This window comes from Bufo gargarizans, chromosome 7 (assembly GCF_014858855.1).
Source record: "Bufo gargarizans isolate SCDJY-AF-19 chromosome 7, ASM1485885v1, whole genome shotgun sequence".
Lineage (NCBI taxonomy): Eukaryota > Metazoa > Chordata > Amphibia > Anura > Bufonidae > Bufo > Bufo gargarizans.
In genome coordinates, this window is record NC_058086.1 from 188552990 (window position 1) to 188571868 (window position 18879).

At 45.3% G+C, this 18879-nt stretch overlaps 1 protein-coding gene across 1 annotated transcript in view; it reads right to left on the bottom strand.

Moving 5' to 3' along the window:
• LOC122943041 (filamin-B-like) overlaps positions 1–12874 on the bottom strand; it is a 258267-nt gene extending 245393 nt beyond the window's left edge. The window contains exons 1-4 of the mRNA XM_044300431.1: positions 12820–12874; positions 3622–3735; positions 1493–1616; positions 17–177 (exon numbers count right to left, since the gene is read on the bottom strand). Coding sequence (XP_044156366.1) covers positions 17–177; positions 1493–1616; positions 3622–3735; positions 12820–12864 — 444 coding nt within the window. The 5' untranslated portion in view covers positions 12865–12874. The remainder of the gene's footprint in view (positions 1–16; positions 178–1492; positions 1617–3621; positions 3736–12819) is intronic.
• Between the last annotated feature and the right edge of the window lie 6005 nt (positions 12875–18879).

Here is an 18879-nt window from a genome sequence, read left to right on the forward strand (position 1 = left end):
GTCATCCAGCACTCACCTCTCCAGCAAACAGAACCTTAATGGTGTACCGCCCAGCGCCAGGGGGCATGTATTTGACAGTAAAGGTGTCATTGGCGTTGGGGATGATATCAAAATCAATGTCCTCTTCTTCATCACTGATCACATGGGCATCGCATTTGATTCTGACGCTTACGTCCCCTGGAAAAACATACACGTCCTCAGCTGCCTTACGTGTCAGTGTGAAGTTCATGCAAGGGAGTATAAACGTGGTGGAAGACAGACGGAGAATTGGGTAAAAGATCGCTACGTGTAAAAGTGAATGACCCATTTCAGGAGGCACATTACTAATCCAGTGAAACCTCTCCAAAAGACGCCATCTTTCTGATGACCACTCCTGATCTTGGCCAAATTTTTATATGACAGATTAAAAGGCTATAGACATCTTATGGGGGCAATTTTTTTCATGATTGGATTTGACTCATTTTGGGCTAAAAATCAATTTTTCAATTGGTCTTTATTAATTTTTTTAAAGGGTTCAGTTTTAGCCTAGCTGAGAGCTTTCACTTTCACCAACATCTGATGGCTATGTTTAACCCTCTGAGCTACTAACGGTGTAGAAGAAAAGTCCAGCACTCACTTGTTGCAGAATAAATGCTTCTTTTGTACAATTTGTCCTTATGTGACAATAAAAAGAAGCATTTAAGTGAGTGACGGTCCTTTCTTCTACATTGTGTACGGTTCGCCGTCCCTTGACACGTGCACCACGCCATCCAGACAGAAAGCGGACCGACAATCCACTGACTGAACTACAGCTCATAAACGCTTATTTAGGTCATATTCTTATCTGTAAAATAATATGTGAGCTATAATGAGTGTTTCTGTGCTCTCAGGAGATCAGAGATAAGCTTCACAGGAGCCGTCAGCTGAGTTCCCTGTCAGGACACAGTGTAAACACAGAGTCTGCTAATAGAGAATCTCAACCCTGTACAGAGAAAGGGGCTGACATTTAATAAAGATTAATTGAAAAATATATATTTTTAGCTCAAAATGAGTTCATTGCAATTATTACAAATAAAAAATAAATGCCCCAAAATGTGTCCATAGCCTTTAAATGTTTATATATCCTATGTCCATTGGCCTCTTCTTTATAAGGCCCATTTTTATTCTTAATTTTTGAAAAGTTATCAGAAAGAGGTTTCATTGTAAATGAGAAGCTCTTTACTTACACTCTTCACCAGTAGCATCCACTACTCAGGAGACTAATAGGAAACATTCATGATAAGGAGAGGTGAAAAAAACTGAAGATAAACAATGTAAGTCTCTGTTCACACTTGAACTTTTATGACTTATAATGGGATCTGTTGGTTTGCACCACATTGTGCTATTCTTCCCGTCAAATATAACAGAGCCTCCAATGTAAGTGTGATCAGAGACTTACATAATATTTCCACAAGCAACATGACTGGAGAGGAAAATTATAACTACTACATTAGGTCAAAAGCAAATCCATTACCCTCTCCAGCCTCCGTACAGTCCACCGTAAAGTGTGTTGGATCATTTGCCTTCAGACCAGTCTTCTCCACACCCGGGCCAAAAACTTTCACATTTTGTGGGTGACTACCTTGACCAATATTCACCTAGTGAACAAACAGAAGAGTCAACCCAATCCCCATTTAAAGGGTTTGTCCAGATTACAAATCCCATTTACATTTACCCTGTTAAAGAGTTAAATTGTAACTAAATCTATGAATTATCTTTACTAAAACCTACTATAAATGAGATTAAATAGATTTTTCTAAATGTAAGTTTTTTTTTTGTTTTTTTTTTACTTTTACTAGAGAAAAGTTTTAAATGAGAGGGGCAAAGGTTTAAAAGTAATATCAGGAAGTATTACTTTACAGAGAGAGTAGTGGATGCATGGAATAGCCTTCCTGCAGAAGTGGTAGCTGCAAATACAGTGAAGGAGTTTAAGCATGCATGGGATAGGCATAAGGCTATCCTTCATATAAGATAGGGCCAGGGGCTATCCATAGTATTTTGTATATTGGGCAGACTAGATGGGCCAAATGGTTCTTATCTGCCGACACATTCTATGTTTCTATAAATAGGCACCTGACGTTCAGGCCCTTACTGCACTTTAGAATCTGTACTCCCGAAAACTGCTGTGTATTGGAGTATGGACTCTGCTGTGGCAGCAATGAGTGCTGTACAGGCTGGAGCACTGCTGCTCCTGCCTGTACAGTCGCTGCTCCGCTGAAGCCTGGCGAACATGGGATATTAGATACACAAAAAAAAGGATTTAGTGGAGCGCCAAGTGTTGAGGAGAAAATAGGAAAAAGGTAACCATTACATGTGGCTAATAAAAGCCTGCAAGGCCATCCCTAAGGGCTGTTTCACACCAGCGAGTCCATTGTGGGAATCGCGCTCCGTGTGCGAGTGTGATCCTCCGTTCTGGACTTGCAGGAGCGCACGGCATTATCATGATTTGTGTCTCTGCATGGCCTTTTTTCCACAGAATCATAGTGACATAAAGCTGTCAGTATGAATCTGTAGAAATAAGGTCAAGCAGAGGCACACAGCATTATAAAGTACATAAAAAAAAATTAAGCACATTTACAGTAGGTTTTAATAAAGTTTCTTTATAAGTTTAAGTACACTTTAATGGGGATCTTTTCAGGATCCTCAACTCTTGGCCACAGTACAAGGCAGTTACAAAGAGCATCCCTTGATCTGGAAAACCAGTCCAGCGTTCCAGAGACAACCCACCCATTTCGATGAACACACTGTAATGCTTACTTTCCCCTGTGAGGGCGCCGCAGGGAAACCTAACACTTACTTCCAGGTTTCCTCAAAAATAACAATGTATTCAAAGACCACGGCACTCAATAGTTATGTAGCATAAACTTCTTATATTTTATTTTGTTTGATCCATCCTAAAAAATTATTTTTAGCAACTGGCCAACGTTTCGGTCTAACCTAGACCTTGTTTACGGCCTTGGTAAATTGTAAAGACAACTATAAAAAAAATATATATCTTATATAAAAACATAAAAGACAAAATAATACTTACCCCTAACCCTAACCCAATACCGCCCCATGTGACGGCGATGGTATGTTTAATGGGCTTATTAGGATTGTAGGAGCAGACATAGGTCCCATCTGGTTTAGACTTTGTGTTGATATCCAATAATACATAATAAAATCCCCTGTATAAGTGGAAATGAGTCAGAACATGCGTTTTTGTTTGCCTCAGTCGGGTCCAAGTAAGCCTCAGCCCTCATAGTCTATGTTCTAGCGCTCGCTTAGTCTACGGTTTTACAGTTTCATCACTTAATTTTTCTTAGGAAAAGGAGAGGGTCAGCATATATTGTGTCGGTGTGTAATGAGCCACCATTCCAGGAGACAGCTGCCAAGTGGAGTCATTCAGTTTGATGGAAAGAAGTTCAGGCTGTCTGGGATTGTGTGGTCACCAAGAGAAGCTCAGCTGAGACCCCACAGTCAGTGGAGCACAGGGAGCCATTATACCCAGGAAGTCTCCACCAGAGGTCAATTCATCTCCCTGGAATTCCTTAAACTCCGCTCTTTATCCCCCTTCTACCAGAATGTCTCTTTTCATAGTGATTTTCCTATTTTTAGATTTACCTGGGCAAAAAATTTTAAAGGTGCCGTCCCGGCATCTCTTGGATCGACATAAAATTCTGCTGGATTATTGACTATGCATCCAGTCTTCTCTAGTCCGGGACCATACGCTTTAACCTGCAACATAAAAGAAAAGCAGTATTTAAAAAATAAATAAAAAATTAAATATTTTTCCAGTTTTTCTTATCCTAGAGTCTGGTCCACAGACTTCTAATAGAAATATGAGCTTTAAATAAGTCATTGTCTTTTATTAAAGGGAAGGTTTGATTTAGAAACCCCATTTTCAGACCTATTGTGGAACTCTAAAATTATGAGTCAATCACCATTAATTAGTTGAAGTGGAGAGCTGCTACAAAAGAGCATGTCTCTGGAGGACCTTGCACGTATGTGTGTTAGATGGACATCCCATTAAAGGGGTTCTCAGGATACATCATCAATATGAGATCGGCAGGGGTCTGAATCCCGCTACCCCCACCAATCAGCTGTTTAAGGAAGTCAAGGTGCTCACCTGACCACAGTTGACCGCCATGGCCTCCTCACAGCTTACCAAGCACAGCGCCATCCATTAGATAGCAGCTGTTCTTGGTATTGCAGTTCACATACTGTATACTTGAATGGGACTGAGCTGCGCCTAGGACACGTGACCAATGAATGTGACATCACATGGCCTAGGAAGAAGTCTAAGAGCTCACAGAGAGCTGCAGACCCTTCACACAGCTTATCGGTGGGGGTGCCAGGAGTCAGACCCTTGCCTCTCTGATTTTGATTGCCTATCCCGAAGACAGGCCATCAATATCAAAATCTCAGAGAACCTCTTTAAATTTTAATAAGAATTGCGTAATACTACAGAGGTCCCTCAAGTTACAATATTAATTGGTTCCAGGACAACCATTGTAAGTTGAGTAATCGGTTCCAAAGCTCCAAAATGTCATCCAAGATAAGAGAAAATTTTGATTTAAGAATAATAAGCAAATAACCAAGACAGATAAAACAAGTCCTTACATATAACAGTCAAGAAAGCTGATAACTAGCAACAAATAGAGGTATTTTACCAGAGAAGAGGCCTTGATTGGTTGGATCTGAGTCTGACACATTGTATGTTGAGTCTAGTTTCAACTTACGATGGCCGAGAAAAGACCATTGTATGTTGAAAATATTGTATCCTGAGTAGAGTTGAGCGGACACCTGGATGTTCGGGTTCGAGAAGTTCGGCCGAACTTCCCGAAAATGTTCGGGTTCGGGATCCGAACCCGATCCAAATTTCATCCCGAACCCGAACCCCATTGAAGTCAATGGGGACCCGAACTTTTCGGCACTAAAAAGGCTGTAAAACAGCCCAGGAAAGGGCTAGAGGGCTGCAAAAGGCAGCAACATGTAGGTAAATCCCCAGCAAACAAATGCGGATAGGGAAATGAATTAAAATAAAAATTAAATAAATAAAAATTAACCAAAATCAATTGGAGAGAGGTCCCATAGCAGAGAATCAGGCTTCACGTCACCCACCACTGGAACAGTCCATTTTCATAAATTTAGGCCCAGCACCCAGGCAGAGGAGAGAGGTCCCGTAACAGACAATTTGGCTTCATGTCAGCAGAGAATCAGTCTGCATGTCATAGCAGAGAATCAGGCTTCACGTCACCCACCACTGTAACAGTCCATTGTCATAAATTTAGGCCCAGCACCCAGGCAGAGGAGAGAGGTTCCGTAACACAGAATCTGGCTTCATGTCACCAGAGAATCAGTCTTCATGTCATAGCAGAGAATCAGGCTTCACGTCAGCCACCACTGCAACAGTCCATTTTCATAAATTTAGGCCCAGCACCCAGGCAGAGGAGAGAGGTTCCGTAACACAGAATCTGGCTTCATGTCACCAGAGAATCAGTCTTCATGTCATAGCAAAGAATCAGGCTTCACGTCAGCCACCACTGCAACAGTCCATTTTCATATATTTAGGCCCAGCACCCAGGCAGAGGAGAGAGGTTCCGTAACACAGAATCTGGCTTCATGTCACCAGAGAATCAGTCTTCATGTCATAGCAGAGAATCAGGCTTCACGTCAGCCACCACTGCAACAGTCCATTTTCATAAATTTAGGCCCAGCACCCAGGCAGAGGAGAGAGGTTCCGTAACACAGAATCTGGCTTCATGTCACCAGAGAATCCGTCTGCATGTCATAGCAGAGAATCAGGCTTCACGTCACCCAACATTGGAACAGTCCATTGGCATATATTTAGGCCCCGGCACCCAGACAGAGGAGAGGTTCATTCAAATTTGGGTAGCCTCGCAATAGAATGGTAAAATGAAAATAAAAATAGGATTGAATGAGGAAGTGCCCTGGAGTACAATAATATATGGTTAAGGGGAGGTAGTTAATGTCTAATCTGGACAAGGGACGGACAGGTCCTGTGGGATCCATGCCTGGTTCATTTTTATGAACGTCAGCTTGTCCACATTGGCTGTAGACAGGCGGCTGCGTTTGTCTGTAATGACGCCCCCTGCCGTGCTGAATACACGTTCAGACAAAACGCTGGCCGCCGGGCAGGCCAGCACCTCCAAGGCATAAAAGGCTAGCTCTGGCCACGTAGACAATTTAGAGACCCAGAAGTTGAATGGGGCCGAACCATCAGTCAGTACGTGGAGGGGTGTGGACACGTACTGTTCCACCATGTTAGTGAAATGTTGCCTCCTGCTAACACGTTGCGTATCAGGTGGTGGTGCAGTTAGCTGTGGCGTGTTGACAAAAGTTTTCCACATCTCTGCCATGCTAACCCTGCCCTCAGAGGAGCTGGCCGTGACACAGCTGCCTTGGCGACCTCTTGCTCCTCCTCTGCCTTGGCCTTGGGCTTCCACTTTTTCCCCTGTCACATTTGGGAATGCTCTCAGTAGCGCGTCTACCAACGTGCGCTTGTAATCGCGCATCTTCCTATCACGCTCCAGTGCAGGAAGTAAGGTGGGCACATTGTCTTTGTAGCGTGGATCCAGCAGGGTGGCAACCCAGTAGTCCGCACACGTTAAAATGTGGGCAACTCTGCTGTCGTTGCGCAGGCACTGCAGCATGTAGTCGCTCATGTGTGCCAGGCTGCCCAGGGGTAAGGACAAGCTGTCCTCTGTGGGAGGCGTATCGTCATCGTCCTGCCTTTCCCCCCAGCCACGCACCAATGATGGGCCCGAGCTGCGTTGGGTGCCACCCCGCTGTGACCATGCTTCATCCTCATCCTCCTCCATCTCCTCCTCATCCTCGTCCTCCAGTAGTGGGCCCTGGCTGGCCACATTTGTACCTGGCCTCTGCTGTTGAAATAAACCTCCCTCTGAGTCAATTCGAAGAGACTGGCCTGAAAGTGCTAAAAATGACCCCTCTTCCTCCTCCTCCTCCTCCTGGGCCACCTCCTCTTCCATCATCGCCCCAAGTGTTTTCTCAAGGAGACATAGAAGTGGTATTGTAACGCTGATAACGGCGTCATCGCCACTGGCCATGTTGGTGGAGTACTCAAAACAGCGCAACAGGGCACACAGGTCTCGCATGGAGGCCCAGTCATTGGTGGTGAAGTGGTGCTGTTCCGTAGTGCGACTGACCCGTGCGTGCTGCAGCTGAAACTCCACTATGGCCTGCTGCTGCTCGCACAGTCTGTCAAGCATGTGCAAGGTGGAGTTCCACCTGGTGGGCACGTCGCATATGAGGCGGTGAGCGGGAAGGCCGAAGTTACGCTGTAGCGCAGACAGGCGAGCAGCGGCAGGATGTGAACGCCGGAAGCGCGCACAGATGGCCCGCACTTTATGCAGCAGCTCTGACATGTCGGGGTAGTTGTGAATGAACTTCTGCACCACCAAATTCAGCACATGCGCCAAGCAAGGGATGTGCGTCAAACCGGCTAGTCCCAGAGCTGCAACGAGATTTCGCCCATTATCGCACACCACCAGGCCGGGCTTGAGGCTCACCGGCAGCAACCACTCGTCGGTCTGTGGTTCTATACCCCGCCACAACTCCTGTGCGGTGTGGGGCCTGTCCCCCAAACATATGAGTTTCAGAATGGCCTGCTGACGTTTACCCCGGGCTGTGCTGAAGTTGGTGGTGAAGGTGTGTGGCTGACTGGATGAGCAGGTGGAAGAAGAGGAGGAGGAAGCTGAGTAGGAGGAGGTGGCAACAGGAGGCAAAGAATGTTGCCCTGCGATCCTTGGCGGCGGAAGGACGTGCGCCAAACAACTCTCCGCCTGGGGCCCAGCTGCCACTACATTTACCCAGTGTGCAGTTAGGGAGATATAGCGTCCCTGGCCGTGCTTACTGGTCCACGTATCTGTGGTTAGGTGGACCTTGCCACAGATGGCGTTGCGCAGTGCACACTTGATTTTATTGGATACTTGGTTGTGCAGGGAAGGCACGGCTCTCTTGGAGAAGTAGTGGCGGCTGGGAACAACATACTGTGGGACAGCAAGCGACATGAGCTGTTTGAAGCTGTCTGTGTCCACCAGCCTAAATGACAGCATTTCATAGGCCAGTAGTTTAGAAATGCTGGCATTCAGGGCCAGGGATCGAGGGTGGCTAGGTGGGAATTTACGCTTTCTCTCAAATGTTTGTGAGATGGAGAGCTGAACGCTGCCGTGTGACATGCTTGAGACGCTTGGTGACGGAGGTGGTGGTGTTGGTGGTATATCCCCTGTTTGCTGGGCGGCAGGTGCCAACGTTCCTCCAGAGGCGGAGGAAGAGGCCGAGGCGGCAGCAGCAGAAGAGGCCGAGGCGGCGGCAGCAGCAGAAGAGGTAGCAGGGGGAGCCTGAGTGACTTCCTTGTTTTTAAGGTGTTTACTCCACTGCAGTTCATGCTTTGCATGCAGGTGCCTGGTCATGCAGGTTGTGCTAAGGTTCAGAACGTTAATGCCTCGCTTCAGGCTCTGATGGCACAGCGTGAAAACCACTCGGGTCTTGTCGTCAGCACATTGTTTGAAGAAGTGCCATGCCAGGGAACTCCTTGAAGCTGCCTTTGGGGTGCTCGGTCCAAGATGGCGGCGGTCAGTAGCAGGCGGATTCTCTTGGCGGCGGGTGTTCTGCTTTTGCCCACTGCTCCCTCTTTTGCTACGCTGTTGGCTCGGTCTCACCACTGCCTCTTCCTCCGAACTGTGAAAGTCAGTGGCACGACCTTCATTCCATGTGGGGTCTAGGACCTCATCGTCCCCTGCATCGTCTTCCACCCAGTCTTGATCCCTGACCTCCTGTTCAGTCTGCACACTGCAGAAAGACGCAGCAGTTGGCACCTGTGTTTCGTCATCATCAGAGACATGCTGAGGTGGTATTCCCATGTCCTCATCATCAGGAAACATAAGTGGTTGTGCGTCAGTGCATTCTAGGTCTTTCACCGCTGGGGAAGGGCTAGGTGGATGCCCTTGGGAAACCCTGCCAGCAGAGTCTTCAAACAGCATAAGAGACTGCTGCATAACTTGAGGCTGAGACAGTTTCCCTGGTATGCATGGGGGTGATGTGACAGACTGATGGGGTTGGTTTTCAGGCGCCATCTGTGCGCTTTCTGCAGAAGACTGGGTGGGAGATAATGTGAACGTGCTGGATCCACTGTCGGCCACCCAATTGACTAATGCCTGTACCTGCTCAGGCCTTACCATCCTTAGAACGGCATTGGGCCCTACCATATATCGCTGTAAATTCTGGCGGCTACTGGGACCTGAGGTAGTTGGTACACTAGGACGTGTGGATGTGGCAGAACGGCCACGTCCTCTCCCAGCACCAGAGGGTCCACTAACACCACCACGACCATGTCCACGTCCGCGTCCCTTACTAGATGTTTTCCTCATTGTTATCGTTCACCACAACAACAAAAATATTATTTGGCCCAATGTATTGTATTCAAATTCTGCTGGATATAAATTTGAGGCCTAGTATTTAGGCGCTGGGTGACAGGTATGGGTTTACTGACAGAATTAGACTTGGAAATGCACAGTAGCGGGTGTGTGAAGTTATTCTGAATGACCCTATGTGCACCTTCAATATGATCTACCCTTTTAGGGATAGATTTCAAATAGCTCTGATACAGCAGAAACCACAAAATTTTTAAATTGCTAAATTGGGAATTGTATTTCAACCCAGAACAAGAAATGTGCTTGAACGGACACTAAATAACTCGCCCAGCTACAGCAGTAACGACAGATTTAGCTGGATATGAATTTGAGGCCTAGTATTTAGGCGCTGGGTGACAGGTATAGGTTTACTGACAGAATTAGACTGGGATATGGCCAAAAAATAACCACACTATTGATGGTTAAATGCACTTGGTGTGACAGCTTGACAAACCACACTACTGAGGGTTAAATGCACTTGGTGACAGGCGCAGCTTGCCCCTGATGTAGTATATGGCCAAAAAATAAACAGACTATTGCTGGTTAAATGCACTTGGTGTGACAGCTTCACCCTGATGTAGGAATTAGCCAAAAAACAACCACACCATTGAGGGTTAAATGCACTTGGTCGCAGCTTGTGCTAGCACACCACAAGACACAAAATGGCCGCCGATCACCCCAGTAAAAAGTGACTGACAAACGGTCTGGGCAGCCTAAAAACAGTGAGCAATTGAATTTCAGCAGCTCAATGATGCACAGCTGCAGATCGATCGATTAATCAAGTCCTTTGGAGGAGTTAATCTGCCTAATCTCGCCCTACTGTCGCAGCCGCAACCTCTCCCTATGCTAATCAGAGCAGAGTGACGGGCGGCGCTATGTGACTCCAGCTTAAATAGAGGCTGGGTCACAGGGTGCTCTGGCCAATCACAGCCATGCCAATAGTAGGCATGGCTGTGATGGCCTCTTGGGGCAAGTAGTATGACGCTTGTTGATTGGCTGCTTTGCAGCCTTTCAAAAAGCGCCAAGAAAGCGACGAACACCGAACCCGAACCCGGACTTTTACGAAAATGTCCGGGTTCGGGTCCGTGTCACGGACACCCCAAAATTCGGTACGAACCCGAACTATACAGTCCGGGTTCGCTCATCCCTAATCCTGAGGGATCACTTTACCTTTCACCTGTGGTGGTGCTACAGGGAAATTGAACGCTTACTGCCCGGTTCTCCCACAGATTACAGCTGATCAAATCGGAGTCTCAGGATCAGAATAAAGTATCATCAGTGTATTTTGTACCTTTTTCCTTAATAAAAAAACTGAACCCTTAAAAGCAGACAAAATCTACATCCCCTGTGGGAACCGCCATGGGGGCCAAATTGGATCCTTGGAAACAGATACAGCTAAAAAAAAAATATATATAATAATAATAATAATAATAATAATAATAATAATAATAATAATCACTGAAAAGGCATTTTCATTTATTTTTGGGAGAGTTGGGTGACAATCACTATGTCTGAAAGTGCAATTTCATACAGGGCCTGCCCCATACTGTCCTAGGAAACCGAGAAACTGAAGAGCTATTTCAACGTTCTTTGTCGTCAATATAAGGAATCTTCACTAGGAAGGTCTCTGCAAGGTAGCTGACAATTTAGTGGTTCGCTGGAAAGCAGCATTTGGCAGAAGTATTTGGTTACAGACGGAACAGTCTGATTTCTTGTCGGGACCTTTCCAAAACATTTCCTGTCTTGAAGGTGAGATTAGCAGCATGTTTCTCATGTACACGTAACATTCACAATATACAACGTAAAGATTTTATAAAAAACATTCCTATCCCCCGTAGGCGCAGGTGACGACACAAGTGGAAAACTTGGAAAAGCCTACAACCTCATTAGAAATGCACAGACGCCGAGACACAAGTCAGCAGATGTTACTTGTAGAGGGGGGCTTCGCTCAAGAAGATTTTTTTTTTTTTTATGTCAATACAATGTCATGCACGGCTGAAGGAAATTTAGGATCCTGTCCTCTAGTTCCCCTGTCAAATATCAGTCCTCGTCAGTGCAAAATTCTGTGCCAGAAGAAGAACTGAAGAAAGAGCAAGGCACAAAATATGAAGAGAATTATCAAGTCCCTAGTTGTATATAGCCGTGATCATTTATTTACAGAACTAGACTGAGACCGTCCAAAATTTTCGGGGGGCTTCTCCTAATGAAGATGACCACTCCGTATGCTAAATACACATAGCGGATGTGGCTGTGATTTTACCCAATATTCAGAGCTTTCAGTAAGAATCGTTACAAGTAATGTGCACTGCCTACAGCTGAGGAATGGAAAGAGGTCCAAATGTTTTACCTGTTAAGGTCTTCATATATTTAGGGAGGACCCAGAGCTCCAGTTCATGAAACAGAGCTCTTAATACCCCGCATATATAGAATCAAAGAGGCCCTGTCTCCTCTCCTGTCCTCTGTCACACTGAGATTTTCATTTATTACTTTGTAGGGGAGGAGCACCCAAATTAAACAGAAACTAAAGGGCTTCTGTCATCAGTTTTTTACCTACGAAACTGGATGAGCTGTAACATGTGCGTTGCGAGCTGAAGGCATCCGTGTCGGTCCCATGTTAATATGTGTCCGCATTGATGAGAAAAATTATGTTTTAATATATGCAAATGAGCCTCTAGGAGCAATGGGGGCGTTATCATTACATCTAGAGGCTCTGGTCTCTCTGCATCTGCTGTGCCCGATCCACTTTGATTGCCAGGGCCAGGCAGGCGTGATCACATTTACACTGGCTGGCCCTGACAATTCAAGTTCTCTCAGCAATGCGGGCACATATGAACATGGGACCAACACAGATGCCTTCAACTGCCAAGTGCACATGTAACAGGTCAGCCAGTGTCATAGGGACAGATCTGCTGACAGATGCCCTTTAAACACCTGTTATGTTACATGAACCTACTTGATATATTAATGTCTTTTGTCCAGAGTGTCACTTTAACTGCTAGTGTTTTGTAGATGGTTAATTTATGGGATTTGAAAGTTATTGATATTTAAAACTTTTTTTTTTTTTTTTTTCCTTCGGCACCAGATATACTACTACTTATTGTGACGTGTGCTTTTTAATAACCCAACAGAATTACAGTCTTATAGTCTAAAGCAGATTTACATATACCAACAGTACAGAAAGGAAGCAGGAATAGACGAGGAGCACATTCCAAAGGAAGAAAGCTCTGTCAAATAAATACATTATACAACATGTGAGAGAAATGGCTTTGGGCCATAATACACTAATTTGCCTTTTAAGAAGCTATTTGGTTAAACAGAAAACTTCGGCACGACATAAAAAGTACAATATACCATAACTACTTACCTTATCTGGATTACAATCTCCAGATGCAGGCTGGATGTAAGCCATGTATGGACTATTCTTGAGGTCTTCATAGTCACACATGATGTGACCAGCATATTCACTGGGTTCCTTTGGCCAGTACTTGACATCACAAGATCCATCACATTCTATCTTTGCCTGAGAAGGGCCTTCAATAGCGAAACCTGCAGTATACCAAGAAGAACCATAAAGAACCGAGGTTTGCCAACAGTGGTCTTCCCAGAACAAATTTTAGATGCATAAACTTCATATATTGGACAGCCTCTGGAAAGAGAGAGGCCCAACCATGTTGGATGCATCCTTTATTTTCATGGGTGGCAAGAACATGTGCTGTGATGCCCACTCGAACAGACCCTACAACTTAAGAACTAACCCCATGATCATGCGAACAAGCATTCAATCTATCCTTGGTGGTAGGCAACAGATAGAGCCAAATTTCAAGCTTTTAAGGCCCCATCACCTTTATATATTCCCCAATGAAGAGCAATCTAAGAATTAGATTTAGTCTTTGTTTAGGTATGGTAGAAAAATAACCATGATAAGTTTGACACTACCGGCATAGTTTCGAAAGGTTGTTCTGGCATAGAACAGCCTACCAGAGTTATCGTGATCCTTTACTGACGAACTGTATTCTGAGGTCATGTACACATCGCATTAATCAGGATTATTGGAGACCTATAGAGCATTTCTAGATGCATATGTTGGCAAGTGTTGTTACCAAAAATGGGACACTGGTCAATTTGTGATTAAATCTTACAGATTAGAGCAGACCTAGTGATTGTATACAGATATGTGTGGCCGACAGATAAATTAACATCAAAAATAGTTTTACAATAAAAAAATTCTAATAAAATAAATACTTTCTAAATTGTTCCAAAACATTTGCTGACCTTCAAAGAAAGATTTCCGGAGTCTGTTGAAGACAAAAATGCAGTTTGGCAAGGCTGTGTATGTTTTTACAAAAAGACGCTGAGCACAATTAGATTAAAAAGAGGTCTTTGTAACTTACTGAGGAATCCTTGATGGATTACATGGTTATTATGTTAAAGGGAACCTGTCACCGGGATTTTGTGTATAGAGCTGGGGACATGGGCTGCTAGATGGCCGCTAGCACATCTGCAATACCCAGTCCCCATAGCTCTCTGTGCTTTTATTGTGTTAAAAAACAGTTTTGATCGATATGCAAATGAACCTCATATGTGTCCTGTATCCGGAGAGGAGTCCAGCGGAAAGGAGCCCAGCACCGCCCTGCGTCCTCCGAATCTCCTCCTTGCTGGCTGACGTCACAGAGCTGGAGCGCCGAAATCTCGCGATGCGCGAGCTAGCGCATGCGTAGTTCGTTCCCTGTGCTGATGCCAGCACAGGGAATGAACATGATGCCGACACTGCGCATGCGCTAGCTCGATAAACAATAAAACAATAGCACAATAAAAGCACAGAGCTATGGGGACTGGGTATTGCAGATGTGCTAGCGGCCATCTAGCAGCCCATGTCCCCAGCTCTATGGACAAAATCCCGGTGACAGGTTCCCTTTAGGTATCCTGAAGTACTCTGGTTTAAGCATAAATCTCCCGGTTTGGTTTTCATCATTTCAGCATACATGAAATGCTATGGAATTTGTTGGCAGAACATACAAACAGCTAAAAGTTTGTTTTGTTTAAACATAAAATATAATATATATACAGGCGCGAGTGTTCATATATTCTCTACTTTCTCTATTAACCAGTCCGTAAATGGGATCACGTGAAACAATTTGTGGTTTTCTCAATCACTGAATGCCCAGAAGACTATTACGGTATATGATATAAACATCAGTCCTATGAACTCATACGTGGATTTAATGGGCAAACTGAAGCAGACAAGGGGTAGGCCATTAAGGTGGCCCATTTATTATAAAAGTGTTGCGGCTTCTACCACATTGGAATACACTATTAGTTTATGACAAGCAACTACTGTAACCAATCAGGGTTTGCCTGTAATAAATAAATAAAAAGTGGAGGCAGCATAGACACTGCAGATGCTGGTTGACCCTACTAAAGATATACGACAGGGTAGCCATATAGCCCTATGGAATGGGATGGGAGGAGATGGACAAGAAGTGTGTATATTATAAATAAGAATACTAAGGACAGGGTAAGACAGTTGAACTTTTGGACCAAGGGTCATTATATGCTTTCAGAAAACCCTGCCTCAACCAGGACCTAAACAAGCCAGGAGGTCAGATCTCAAGTTTGTTGAGTTCAGTATGAAACACGAGTCAGATGAACGTGTACAGTCGTGGCCAAAAGTTTTGAGAATTACATAAATATTGGGAATTGGAAAAGTTGCTGCTTAAGTTTTTATAATAGCAATTTGCATATACTCCAGAATGTTATGAAGAGTGATCAGATGAATTGCATAGTCCTTCTTTGCCATGAAAATTAACTTAATACCAAAAAAACCTTTCCACTGCATTTCATTGCTGTCATTAAAGGACCTGCTGAGATCATTTCAGTAATTGCCTTGCTAACTCAGGTGAGAATGTTGACGAGCACAAGGCTGGAGATCATTATGTCAGGCTGATTGGGTTAAAATGGCAGACTTGACCTGTTAAAATGAGGGTGATGCTTGAAATCATTGTTCTTCCATTGTTAACCATGGTAACCTGCAAAGAAACGCGTGCAGCCATCATTGCGTTGCATAAAAATGGCTTCCCAGGCAAGGATATTGTAGCTAAGATTGCACCTCAATCAACAATTTATAGGATCATCAAGAACTTCAAGGAAAGAGGTTCAATTCTTGTTAAGAAGGCTTCAGGGTGTCCAAGAAAGTCCAGCAAGCGCCAGGATCGTCTCCTAAAGAGGATTCAGCTGCAGGATCGGAGCGCCACCAGTGCAGAGCTTGCTCAGGAATGGCAGCAGGCAGGTGTGAGTGCATCTGCACGCACAGTGAGGCGAAGACTTTTGGAAGATGGCCTTGTGTCAAGAAGGGCAGCAAAGAAGCCACTTCGCTCCCAAAAAAAACATCAGGGACAGATTGATCTTATGCAGAAAGTTTGGTGAATGGACTGCTGAGGACTGGGGCAAAGTCATATTCTCCGATGAAGCCTCTTTCCGATTGTTTGGGGCATCTGGAAAAAAGCTTGTCCAGAGAAGAAAAGGTGAGCGCTACCATCAGTCCTGTGTTATGCCAACAGTAAAGCATCCTGAGACCATTCATGTGTGGGGTTGCTTCTCATCCAAGGGAGTGGGCTCACTCACAATTTTGCCCAAAAACACAGCCATGAATAAAGAATGGTACCAAAACACCCTCCAACAGCAACTTCTTCCAACAATCCAACAACAGATTGGTGAAGAACAATGCATTTTCCAGCACGATGGAGCACCGTGCCATAAGGCAAAAGTGATAACCAAGTGGCTCGGGGGACCAAAACGTTGACATTTTGGGTCCATGGCCTGGAAACTCCCCAGATCTTAATCCCATTGAGAACGTGTGGTCAATCCTCAAGAGGCGGGTGGACAAACTCCAAGAAGTGATTATGAAAGAATGGGTTGCTATCAGTCAGGAATTGGCCCAGAAGTTGATTGAGAGCATGCCCAGTCGAATTGCAGAGGTCCTGAAAAAGAAGGGCCAACACTGCAAATACTGACTCTTCGCATAAATGTCATGTAATTGTCGATAAAAGCCTTTGAAACGTATGAAGTGCGTGTAATTATATTTCACTACATCACAGAAACAACTGAAACAAAGATTTAAAAGCAGTTTAGCAGCAAACTTTGTGAAAACTAATATTTGTGTCATTCTCAAAACTTTTGGCCACGACTGTACAATACAACTCAATCTATTTAGACCATCTATGGTCTACTACCATCCTACAATTTGGCAAAAGGATGTCCAAGCCAAAAAACATCTTTAGTAGAGATTCATAGTTCACCGTCAGTTATGGATCTCCAAGTTAATTCAAGTCATTGTCTTAAGAAGACAGCTACTTTATAGGTATAGGGAAGCCAGACCTACAGTGATTATCTGTAAGTACCAGGGGAAGTCATGCCTGGCTATACATTTCCATTCAAACATGGCGGCCACTGAAATGAATAGTTTAATCAAGTAATATGTGGTCAGCTGGGTCCATCAGAGTGGAGGTCACTTTGAAATAACTACTCTCTGTTCATGGCGGCTCATAGAAGAGGGGTCTCTATGACGTGATAAACCCTTTTATCAACACAACCGTGGTTTCAATAGATTTACCAAGAGTTTATGGTCAGCTAGACATGTGTTATGGCAGCAGGCGTGGAACGACTGTCATTTAACAGATCTGGCTTTGTGCTACTCGCAAGGGCGTTATTCTGGCAGTCCACTCTTTAACCCCTGTACAAGGATCTGGACTTTTTTGCAGGGGAACCACAAGGCTGCTAACTCCTGGGGTAGTCTCTGTATGGTTTGCATTTCACCGATGGGGTAAGAGTCACCAATGCAGAGCACAGAGGGAAAAGGCAAAATCGTATTCAAGGACAAACTGAGGTCAGGCCATGCAGAGTACAAGCAGCAGGGTGAGGTCATGGTGTGCAGCAAAGGGTAAACATGGAAGTCAGGCACAGGTCGAGTCAGGCAGCAGAGGGTCAGAATTCAGTAAACAGGCAGAAGGTCAGTACAGGGGAAGATAACAGAACAGCACACTTTTGTGAAATGGAGAAGGACAGAATGTGGCAGCTGTTGATTGCCACCACAGAGGGGCAGCTTCTGGGGATGTATTTTGTGCTGCACTGTGGTATTACTGACCCTATAAGATGGAAAACAGGCACATTTAAATTGGAGTTTATACACCTCCAGGAATCTCTATATATTGTAGGAGAGTACCTGGGGTAGTAGTAGACAGGAGGTACGTGCCATCGGGGGTCCTGGCCCCGGGGGAGTAAGAGCCAGAAAAGTGCATTTTGCAGAGGTTATGCTGTTAACACAGCGGATCCGGGCCGGCTCTTATTGGGAGCAGGCAGATATGCGGGCGGGTGCCTGTCTCCCCACGGTCCAGGCCAGGTTTTGCAGGGAAGGGTTAAAACCTGACCAGCAACAAGGGTGTGGTGTGCAATGTGGAGCTTCTGTGTTCTCTGGCTGTGAGAGTGAGACGTGGAGGTGAGCTGGGCTGTGTGCTGAGGACTGTGCAGGATCCTGCAGCTGAAACCAGGAGTGATCCGTGTCCTGTGGCTAGAAGCAGGACCCATGGACTTACTTCACCAAGGAGAAAAAGGTGACATTACTCCTGGCTTTAAATAGACTTTGCTTTATGTGACTGAAACAGGCCTCAAGTAGCCTGCAGCAGGGACTTGCTGTGTTTGAACTATTATTTTGCTGTTGTGTGTGACCACCCTCCCTATGAACTGCACCCTCTTTCACAAATATGCACCGTGTGAATAAACAAAGCATCGTGTTTTACACCAAGACCATTCTGTGTTGCCTCTATACTGCACTCGCTACCACTGCCTACCAGAGCGGATCCCCACAATTGGTGGCTTCAGCGGGCAAACGGCAGTGAGGCCGGAAAGTGTGTTGTTTGGACTGTATGTCATATATTAAGCCGGCAAGTTTTGTGGCTCCAGATAAGATGGAGGAGGCCATTAGACACTTGGTGCAAAGTAATGAGGAGGCTACTCGGAGACATGAGGAAGCCCTGAGAGACCAGCGGCAGTTGAATAGTCTACTGGCCCAGCAACTGGCGACTATGCAGGAGTCCATGCGTGTGTTACAACATCAAGCCGTCCCGGGGGGGACCGCAGTCCTACCTGCTGCCCGGGATAAGGTGCGCTCAGCATTAAGAAAGATGGGCCCCGAAGAGGATATTGAGGCGTTCCTGATGGTCTTCGAACGCACTGCGGAACAGGAAAGGTTACCGGCAGAACAGTGGGCCGAAGTAGTGGCGCCATTTTTAGTGGGAGACAAAGGGCCTACTTCGACCTCAGTCAGGAGGAAGCCAAAAGCTATAAGAGGCTGAAGGGGGAGGTGTTGGCTCGTCTTGGGGTTAATACCTATGTGCGTGCACATCGAGTCTACCGGTGGGCCTTCTCCGAG